Source organism: Nothoprocta perdicaria, unplaced genomic scaffold (assembly GCF_003342845.1).
Source record: "Nothoprocta perdicaria isolate Ctin4 unplaced genomic scaffold, notPer1 scaffold_3, whole genome shotgun sequence".
Classification (NCBI taxonomy): domain Eukaryota; kingdom Metazoa; phylum Chordata; class Aves; order Tinamiformes; family Tinamidae; genus Nothoprocta; species Nothoprocta perdicaria.
The window spans coordinates 8451007-8461309 of record NW_020455532.1 but is presented as its reverse complement, the minus strand read 5'-3'; the positions used below and the strand labels follow the sequence as shown (position 1 = coordinate 8461309).

At 63.8% G+C, this 10303-nt stretch overlaps 1 protein-coding gene across 1 annotated transcript in view; it reads right to left on the bottom strand.

Moving 5' to 3' along the window:
- Nucleotides 1–7921: 7921 nt before the first annotated feature.
- Nucleotides 7922–10303, bottom strand: part of R3HDML (R3H domain containing like) — a 3431-nt gene continuing 1049 nt past the window's right edge. The window contains exons 3-7 of the mRNA XM_026042028.1: nucleotides 10174–10302; nucleotides 8841–8959; nucleotides 8620–8752; nucleotides 8137–8252; nucleotides 7922–8054 (exon numbers count right to left, since the gene is read on the bottom strand). Of these exons, the coding sequence (XP_025897813.1) occupies nucleotides 7922–8054; nucleotides 8137–8252; nucleotides 8620–8752; nucleotides 8841–8959; nucleotides 10174–10302 (630 nt within the window). The remainder of the gene's footprint in view (nucleotides 8055–8136; nucleotides 8253–8619; nucleotides 8753–8840; nucleotides 8960–10173; nucleotide 10303) is intronic.

The window sequence follows — 10303 nt, the reverse complement described above, 5'->3', positions numbered from 1 at the left end:
GCATGGCGCGTGCTCGGGCAGGCAGCGAGCGGGGCCGGGCCCTTGGGCTGCGACACGGGCAGGTTTCAGTGTGGCCTCCAGGTTTAAATGCCCTCCATGTGAGGCAAGAGGCCGCGAGGAGCCGGGCCAGGAGACAGCAGGGGTCCTGCACCCACAGCAACGTGTCCCGCGTGGCCATGGCCTCCATCGGGGTGTGGGCTGGTGGCCCCCAGGGGCTGGGGTGATGATGGTGCCACAAMGGACGGCTCCAAGCAGGACACCGGAGTGGCTGGAGATGGGGCCGCCCGGTAGCCGTGTTGGCAGCTGTGGCCTCTCYTCAGCCCTGGGCCACGTGGAGCCCGTGTGGGGGAGCCGCGAGCCTCCCAGCTGCAAACGGGACGGAGAAATAACCGGACTCCGCAGGCTGCGCTCGAGGCCTGGCTCATAAACCCGGCGCAGTGGCTGTCGTTTGTGTGTCAGCAAACATGTCGAGTGGGCTCGACTGTTGATTCTGGCTGTATCAAAGCGTGTTGTGCCACTTGTTGGGGTTTGCGCAGGTTTTACAGCTCTTGTTCTGAGAAGTGCTCATGTATTTGGTTTTGCTCCTTCCCTCAGGTCTCTCTGTTGACATTGGCGCTCTTCAAGGGAGCGTTGGGCCCTGCCCGGAAGCCGAGYGCTCGGCTCGGCCCGCGCTGCCCGCTTTCCCAGGGCCTGTGGGCTATAAAACCTCCCACGGCTGGGAGCCGGAGTGCCCCGGCTGCGGGGCCGGAGCCCGCCGAGCCGCGCTGGGGTTGAGCTCATGGGCAGACACCAATGGAAGGTGCCCTGGGGGCTGCCGGCCTGGCCAGGCTGGGGAGGGATGAGCAGGGCCGGGGGCGACCTGGTGGGGCCGTGAGGAAAGTCAGCGCCTGCAAACAGGGGAGATGGAGACACAAGGAGGAAGGAGCTCTGCAATGTTGGTGACATGTGGGGACCAAGGCGCGAGGCCGGGGGTCTCACCCAGCTCCCTTCGCGTGCAGGGGGCCCGCAGGATGGCCGAGCTGCCCCCGGGCTGCGCAGGGAGTTGGATGCATTGCAGGCGTCACAGGCAGGGCCACGTGGGCGGTTTGGAGGCAGCTCGCACCCCTTGGCACTGAGGCGGCCCCGGAGAGCCCCCAGCCGTCACCTTGAGCAGCTCGCCAGCCACCCGCCCTCGCCGCACGGCTCTGCAAACACTCCAGGACACACGGGACGTTGCAGGGCGTTTGCTCGTGACCCACGGGGGAGTGGGGCGAGCGCCGTGTTTGAGCTGCGACCCTCCCAGCCTGAGAGGCACCGCGTTGTCGGGGGCTGTAAAGCTCCTGTGCGTTTGCATAGGTATCAGCGGCTTAGTCCTGAGCAGGCACCCTCCGGCTGCATTTGCAAGCTTGGCAGGAGAGCTCACTGCAAGGGAAGGGCAGGAGAGCACTGCACTCACTGCAAGGGAAGGAGGACACTGCACTCACTGCAAGGGAAGGAGGACACTGCACTCACTGCAAGGGAAGGAGGCCCCCCCAAGCCTGGTGCCATGCTGGGGGTGCCCCCTCGGGCTGAGCCTGCCGCCACATCTGCCTGCAGAGCCGGCCGCCCTGGTGCCCGGCAGCCAGGGTCCCTCTAGCGGCATTTCTGGACAGCAGGTCCAGGCCGGCCACCCGGCCTGCGCTTTTTGGAGCCCACGTTCATCCTCCACGGGTGACTCAACGGCTCGCGTCTTTCCACAACTTGTAGCTCTGAACTGAGTTGCWTCTCTTTTCTGCATCTTTCATCCTTTCCTTTTTGAGACATGTATCTCATTCCTGAAGGGATGTGGTAGGTGATTTCCATTATCGATGCCTGGGCTGAAGCTTGGACACAAGCCGTTTCTGAGATGGATTCCTGCTGGGACTGGACCTGGCTCGAAGCTCCCAGTGGTGTTTTTGCCCAGCGCAGGCAAGCAGAGCTGCCCAATTTGGGTTTATGGGTTGGGTTTGGGTTATGGATTTGGGTTTATGACACAGCTGGTGACTTGAAGCTCACCTTCCGYGAATATCCTGCAACATTTGCCATTCCCACAAACATTTCTGCCAGGAAACTTGTTTGCTTGAATATTTTGGGAAAGCAAGCATTGGAGAGGGGGCCTGGACACGGACAACCAGGCACTATTTTTCACAGTATGTGCCYAGAGCAGCCTCCAACACCAGCCAGCCGAGACACTGCCAGACGTGCCTTGGGCACCAGTGTGTTTTAAAGCGGAGACGGAGCCGTGTGCTGCCTGTTGTGATAAACCCAAGGTGAGGTGCTGTCTGTGGTTTAGAGAGGGGAGAAGGGTGCAGAGAGCCACCTTCTTGCWGGGTAAAAGGCTGCCCCAAGGTGAAAAACACTCAGTTTGGGTCATATACTGTGGAAATGGCTGAGATGCTTCCAGCTCTATGAAAAAGAAATGCCAATTTTGGTTTGTATTGCCCCGAAACCTCGGTCAACCTAACAAGTGTGGGCAACATCCTGACTACTTCCAGGAGTTTTCACATGTATTGAAGTCTTTTCTTTAACCTATAAAAATTTAGATCCATTTTGAAATAAATAAGTTTAAAAAAAAAAAAAAGTTCAAAGTAAAAATCTTTCTGAATTGTGCCTCCTTTTATATTTTGTGGCCGAAGCTGTTCACCGAATCACCAGTGTGCCCGAAGTGCCTCAGCAGCCCTTAGTGAGCCCCTGAGCGCCGAGCTCCCCTCCTGAGCCGCGGCCCTGGGAGCTGCTGCYGCATCAGGACAACACGTCGGGATGGTGCTGGCTGCACTGGGATTAAGGGGAATTGTCCCGGCTGTGCCGGAGTCTCCCAGAGGATAAAAGTGGAGACAGAGGACGGCTCCTCTGCGGAGGCCTGGAGGGAAGGCGACTGCGGCCCCGTCCTGACCCTCCACTCCATACCATCCGTCTCTCATCCTTATCCTCTTGCACACCTGTCTCCAGCCTCCCCCTTAGCAATCCCGGACACCACCAGGGAGCAGTTATCAGCAGTTATCAGGATGCTGAAGGCGAGCTCAAGTCTCCCTGCRTGCAGGGAATCAAAGGCTCCCGGGAAGGACCGCAGGAGCCGGAGGACCTGCTGCATCCTCCGCCGGGCAGGAGGGCACGAGGTGGCCTGGGCAGGGCCCGCGTTCCCGGGGCTGCTCCAACACGGCCCGTCCGCAGCATGGACTGAGGCTCAGGGCTTTAACACGGCTCGGCTCAAAGCTGCCCTGGGCGCTGCAGCCCCTACGGGCAACCTGCAGGAAAGCCCAATTTCTGCCCATGCTCAGAATGACAGACTCTACTGCTGAGAGATGAAAAATACCCCAAACCAAGCTCTTCATCCAAAGAAAATCTGAAGACCATGCCTGTCACTCCAATAGGTCTGCGTGGCGGGTGAAGCCCAGCACAGAGCTGCTGTCCAGTCCCACCATGATGCCCTTGCCCGCTCCTGCCAACAGTCTGGGTTTCCTCGCACTTTGATCTCAAAGACCTTGCTTTCATTTCTTATTTTAATTTTTCCCTCCGTTGTACTGTCTGTGTGCTCCGCTCAGCACAAAGTGCTCAGGACACGGCGGGAAGAGCAGCTGCAGAAATATTTGCCACCTTTTGTTTAAAATCCCCTGTGTGCTGCAGCTACTAAGCGGCTGCGCCCACTAAAGCCAGATGCGAGTGGACATAATAACTTAATCATAAGTAATTAAATAGCTGGTTCTGCTCCCCGAGCAACAGCTGTCAAGCAAAGCCAGCTGCTCACTGCARAAATGCGGATAATTCCTGCCCTGGACACGCAAACACCCCGAATCTGGGGGCGCCCGGGCCCCGTGGCCAGGCACTGCCCCATCTCCCAGGTTGTGCTGTGACTCTCCACCAGAAACATCGCTTCATCCTGTCTTTTTGTGCAATCCAGGCCCAAATCCGGCCCTGTGGATCTACAAGGAGCAGGAGAACATTACTTGGCCGGAGGAGAGAAGTGCTGCTCCTTGCAGGGTCAGTGACCAGGTGCCACGGGCTGCTCAGCATCCTCGGCACGGCCGGACAGCGGTCCCACTCCAAGGCCAGGCCCGCTGCGGTGGCCCTTCGCTCGCTAGCAAACACCCTTCATCACGCAGCGTCTCCTCTCACCCGCGGAACAGCACAGCTGGACCCAGGTCACAACCTGCACCGAATCCTTTGTTTCAGCCCCCCAAAATAAGCCTTTTATTTTAGCACCCAGCTCCATGCAGGAGCTGCAGTGCTGCTGCTGCCTCCTGCACCTGGAGGATTCCAGCCCTGCCTGCCCGGGATGCCCACGGGAGCAGCTGGGCAGAAACGGGCTAACGTTCGGTGTTTGATATCCTGAGCACCCCTGCAGGACCAAGGGCCTTCAGGGAAGCTGTTGCCTGGTACGTGGGCATGAGCAAAGCTTGAGGAGGTGGCTTTGAGCCTAATGGTCCTCCTGGGCATGGTGACAGCACGCGCGGTGGCCAGCATGGACTGGCAGAGCTGTGTGTGTCTGCAAGAGATGTCATACAGGAGATGAGTAATGAGGAACAGAGGCCAAAATTGCAGAGAGGATGGCCAAGGTGGCATGATGGAGAGCCGAGGTGGCATCCTGGAGAGCCAGGGTGGTGCGATGGAGAGCCAAGGTGGCACGATGGAGGCTGTCGTGGCCACCAGACCTCATCTCCAGGTGCCTGACGCCTTGTGTCAGGCTCTGTCGTGCCCAGATTGTGCCGCACGGCGCCCGCGCCAGCCCTTGCCTTGCGGGACATCCCAGCACATGTCCACCTGACCCATGCCCGGAGGGCAAGGGCAGGATGACGACAGCTCCGGGAGGAGACACCCCTTTCCTCGGGGCYGCGTGTGTTCACAGCAGGCGGGCAGCTCCCTCGTGCCGCCCGCGGCAGCCGCGTGCCAGGGGCTCAGCGCGGGCAGCACGTGGAGCGGCCTCTCTGCCGCGACGCCTCGTGCTGCCCGGCGCCAGGGCTGCCCCTGCGCGGGGAGGAGCGCGCGGCCGGGGGGACACTGCACGGGGTGCCCTGCACTGCACGTGGGTGCCACACACTGCACGTGAGTACCCCACACCGCACGTGGGTGCTCCGCACCACACACGGGTGCCCCGCACCGCACACGGGTGCCCTGCACTGCACGTGGGTGCCCTGCACCGCACGCGGCCTCCACCGGCCCTTCTGCCCCTGGGGCGACACGTGCGGGTGCCTGAGCCCTGCTCCGGCTCCTGCTCGGCTCCTGCCCRCACGCGGGACGAGCCCCTGCGCTCGGCTCCTCCAAGCAACCAGTGCGAGACGGATATATCAAAAGGCACCTATCTAAAGTGAGGCGCGCTCTCCATGTCCGTGTCCAGCCTCTGCACGTGAGCTGGCGTGGCGGGACGGGGCGCAGGGCCGTGCCCAGGGCCCCCGGGCACCCCGCGGCCCGGCCGGCCCGCTAGCGACGCGGCGGCGGCGGCCGGGGAGGTGGCAGCGCTGTACTCACCATATGGAGCCTCCATCTTAGCGTTTAGCTGGGTGCTTACATTGACCATGTCTCGCCGGCTCCCGCTATGGGGACTTGGGGTGAGAAGCCAAGGAAATGTAGCAATAATAATGAGAAAAATAATAATAATAAAAAAAAAAAAAAAGAACAAATGTCTGTCACTAAGGAAGTAGGTGAAGGCAGGAGGGAGTGCGGAGAGGCAGGGCAAGGAAACCTGCCTCTCCTGTTATCTTATTGATTCGCTTAATCAGGGCTAATGTGGGTGGAGATGTTAAATAGTAACCAAGCTCTTATGGAAACCAATCTGCAAGGTGCTGGTGCTGTAGCTATAGTAACTGCTGCCAAGCTAGAAACTCAAACACGGCTTTTCCCGTCCCGTTTTGGGGCTCCTCTTTGCAGCCGGTGCCAAGGCCAGGGCAGCCCCTGGGCCGGGGGTTGTTCCTCGCTCGGCTGCGGAGCGAACGGAGGGCGCGGGAAGTGGCCGCCTTTGCAGCAGCCAAGACGCAGCCCGTTTTATTGCCACCTTTGGCCAGCAGCGGGAAAACAAGGGCTGTGCCCGGCTGCCACACACGGGGCTGCGGCGCGAGGGCTGGATTCACCACATGGCTGTGGTGCCCATGGCCCGAGGGCTGCATGTGCGGCACGGACGGGGTGCCCCGTGCGCACCCCGGCTCTCGGTGATCCGGGACAGCCCCCAACGGGGCTCTGGCCATGGTCACCACGAGCCGCCCYGGCAGCGTCACCTTTACAGATGTCACATCGGTGCTGGCAGCTCCTCCCCGTTGCCCGCTCGCCAGCTGCCCCTTTGCTAGGGCAGGACRCGGAGGTTTCCCATCGCGCACGGCGGGCTTGGAGCTTCCCGCTGCAGCCAGCCCTGCTGCACCGCAGCCCTGCGGAGGCCAGGGTACATCCCAGGCCCCGGGCTGCTCTTCCTGCCACCAGGCACAGTGAGTCCCCCGGGGCTCCTAGAGCAGCCCGGCTCCTGCACACGCTGCCCAGGGGCACCACCAGAGCCATCCTGCAGCAGGGTTTTCCAAACTCAAAGCAAATCCCGAGGGAGGGCAGAGGGGAACAGGGAGGCAGCTGGAGCTGCCCGGTCCCCAGGGCTGCGGGAATGGGCAGGCTTGGCCTAAGCAGAGGGACCAGGGGGGTTGGAGCAGGGCAGGTGGTGAAACCCTCCGGGTGCCGGGAAGGTGGTGAATGGGGGGGATGCGGAGCTGGGGAGGTGGCAGTGGAGATGCTCCCATCCACGGCCAGGGCTGGGACAGGGGCTGTGGGGAATGCAGAGCAGGCTGCCCGCGGCGCTGCCRTTGGAGCTGCTCCGAACGGCTTTCAGCTCCCTCCCTGCTAACAGTATTGGGGAGCTGGCTGAGCCCCTCGCACGGTGCGGTGCTGAGCTCAGCCCGGCTTTGCCYGCAGAGCACCTCGTTGCAGGGGGAYGAGCTCCRAAGGCCCCTGGTCTCCCTTGCATCGCTGCGCTACGTTTCTCACACCCAGGCACCCTGCACGTATCCGAAGCCGAGCCCCTGTGACGGGTTTTGTGCAGGGAAGAGCCCCAGCACGGCCCGGTCCCACTGCATCTGGGCTTCTCTGTGTGAAACCCAGCGGGAACCGTTCCCTGCGGAGCGGCTCCGGGCCTCCCAGCGCTGCTGCCGGCCCCCACATGATGGAGCAATGTGCCCGGGCTTCTCCGCGGGGCCAGCACCCGCCAGTGCTGCACAGGGTGCCCCACGGCCGCCCCTCTGCTCCCGGAGCCGCCTGGAGCCGCCGTGGGGACGAGGGGCAGCGGTCGCACGGGCAGGGCCCATGGGTCCCTTTACCTGCCCCTCGGCAGGGCTTGGCGCTGGGAAGCGCAGCGGATGCTCCACCTTGCAAAGGTCTGTGTTGTGACGGGGCACAAGGACCAATGTGAACCTGGGGTCTGGGGATGTCTTTATTGGGGAGCTGGGAGCACGAGGCTGGAGGCAGCACCCTGGGGCACCCGGGACTCCTTGTCTCCATCTGCCACTCGCCCCGGCAGCCTCCGTGACAAGGAAGTTTTGGAGTTCATTTGCAGGAGCCTTGGCCTTGGAAAGCTGGAGCAAGACAGGGGCCGCCAGGCACCAGCCCTTGGGGACATTGCCCATCCCAGCGCCCATCCCACCTCCTGTCCTCCCTACGGGAAGCAGCCGGACGATGCAAGTGCTCCCTTGGGAGACACATGAGAAAGAGGAGACACGAAGCGGCAGCAGGGCCATGGTCCACACAGCACGAGGCGAAGCAGGCCGCCTAACCACGGGCTGTGMAGAGCCCACGCGGCCTAAGGCCACCCGCACAGCCAGGCTGGGACGGGAGGGAGAAATAAAGCAGCTCGGAGGCACTGGGGTTATAAATAACTGTGCTTTTATACAACCCTTGTGTGCCGGGGACTTCTCTCAGTGCTGCCCGCGGGCCCCGGCACTGCCACGGAGCGGTGGCCGCCCTAGAACCAGCTCACTTGGTTGGACTTGAGCCCCGTGAAGCACATGTTGTTGCTGCAGCCGCCGCCGTAGCTGGGCGGGCAGGCAGAGCACGGCCTGCCCACCTTGTAGGGCGCTTCTCCCATCCAGTTGCCCCTGGAGCAGGGAGGCAGGGCGCCGCTGAGCGGGGCGGCGCGCGCCGGGGTGCCCGGAGCGGCCAGCGCGGRCGCTCACTTACTTGACGGCGTAGTTGCACACGAGGAGCTCGGCGCGGCGCCACGTGCTGCCCCACACGCGCATGTTGGCGCAGGAGTGCAGCGCGCAGCCCAGGCGGCTGGAGGTCGCCCACACCATCTGCGGCGTGCGGGGAGGCGCCGGCGTGAGGCCGGGGCTGCAGCCCCGCGCGCCCCGGCGCAGCCTCCCTGCCCGCGGCCATCCCGCAGGCTCCCTGCCCGCCGGGCGGCTTCCCACCTCGCCTGGGCATGGGCTGCAGGGGCCGCGCTCACGGGGTGCCCGGGTGCTGCCGCGCGCTAAAAGCTGCCCTGTCACCACGGCAAGAGCGAGTGCCTTTAATTCCTTTTCCCTCACAACCTCTGCGGTGCTATGGGGGTAATAAGGGGAAAGCAATGGCAAAGCAAGGGGAAAAACGTCCCGGGCAAGCCAGCATGGGATGTTGCCCGTCGTTCCCGTGGYGCCGTGCCGCTGCCCCCGCGGCGCTCACCTGCGTGTAGTGGCTGCACACGGCGGCGCTGCACTTGGTGGGGCAGCGGGGCCGGCACTCCTCCGGCTGCGGGAAGGAGTAGTGCTGCTTCTCGCGGTGCCACGACTTCACCAGCTCCACCACGGAGCGGGGCCTGCGCGAGCCGCCGTTAGCCGGAGCGCCCCGGAGCGCCCCGGAGCGCCCCGGAGCGGCGGCCGCCCCCGCCTGCCGGCGCCACGTACCTGCCCGAGTGGATGGAGAGGTTCTGCCCCACGAACTTCATGAGCTGCGGCGGCCCGTGGTCCCAGAGGCAGCGCGCGGCCCAGGCCTGCGCCGCCCGCGCCAGCCGCTCGTCCCACACCTGCCACACGGAAAGGGCACGCGGCCGTTCGGCTGGTGGCTCCCAGCCAGCCCGGGGCAGAGCACGAGGCAGAGGAGCCGTCCCGGTGTCACAGGTTGGCCGTGCTCGTCACAGGGGTGACACTTCCCGAGCCCCYGCTCTGCTCCCGAGCACCCTGCCCTGGCACCCGCAGTGTCCCCACTGCAGCCCCGACCCCATGGGGCGCTGGCTGCACAGCTGTTTCCTTCCTACATTATTTAAGGCTCCCCCACCCATCCTGCCCGCTCGGGGATGAGCTGCAGCCGTGCCTGTGAGCGAGAGGGATAGCTGGGCCACTCTCCGGCAAGGCTGGAATTTAGGGCCAGCGGGATGTGGCGCGGGACACCCCAGGGCCAGGCTGCTCGTGCCGTGTGCTGGGCAGTGCTGCCTCTGCACCTGCATCCCGGCCATCCCGCTGCTCCCGTGCAGCTCTGCATTCCCGTCCCGCGGGAAAGGCACCGTCGCCCTCCCTTTGGGCGCTCTCCCACGTCTCCTGCCTTGAGCGCTAGGAGCCGGATGGGACTGGCGGGCGAGGGCGCTGGTCCTGAGCGGGGAGCAGAAGGTGCTGAAGCGGCACCAGCAATTTTGTTTCCTCCTGCAGCATCACCCAAGGCTCAGGGCACCTACCAGTACCCGAGCGCCTGGGCCTGGCCCCACTGCTGCCACCCGCGCAGATGGCCCAAGGAGAGAGCTGAGTGCRTGTGCCAGCTTTGGGGTCTGGTGCCATCCTGTGGGCACTGGCCCCCTCTCAGGTAGGCTGAAAGGAGGTGGCACTGCTGGACCCAGGGTGGCTACTGGTTTTCTCACTCCCGCCCTTTCCTTGGGGGGTCTCCGAGGGGCGCAGGAGCCTCCAGGCTGGGTGGCGGTGGGTGACGGGGCTGGTGACGGGTGCTGTCCCTCTCTCCATGCTCCCACGTGAGCTCACGCTGGTACCGGAGCCTTTTGCGCTCTTCCTTCCTATTTCTGCCCATCGATGGATGCACCAGGACTCTCCCAGTGCCAGGCACGTGCCAATGGATGGAAAAGGGATAAGAKGCCCCAACTCCGCTGCACTGCACTGGAGTGGCTCGCGGGGGATGCAACACCTCCCTGTCCCTAAAGCCTCCTTGCGCAGGGATGTTCTGCAGCTCGGGAGGGCTGCGGGTGCCCCGCGGGCTGCAGGGGGGTCCRCGCCGCCCCGCGGCACCGGCACTCACCATGTACTCCATGTTGGCGGCCGGCGGGGACACCTGCGCCCGCACCTGGTTGTGGTAGTCCAGGAGGGCGCTCACGTCCCCGGGGGCGATGTGGCGGCGGCGGCGGGCGCGGGGCAGCCCCGCGGGCGGC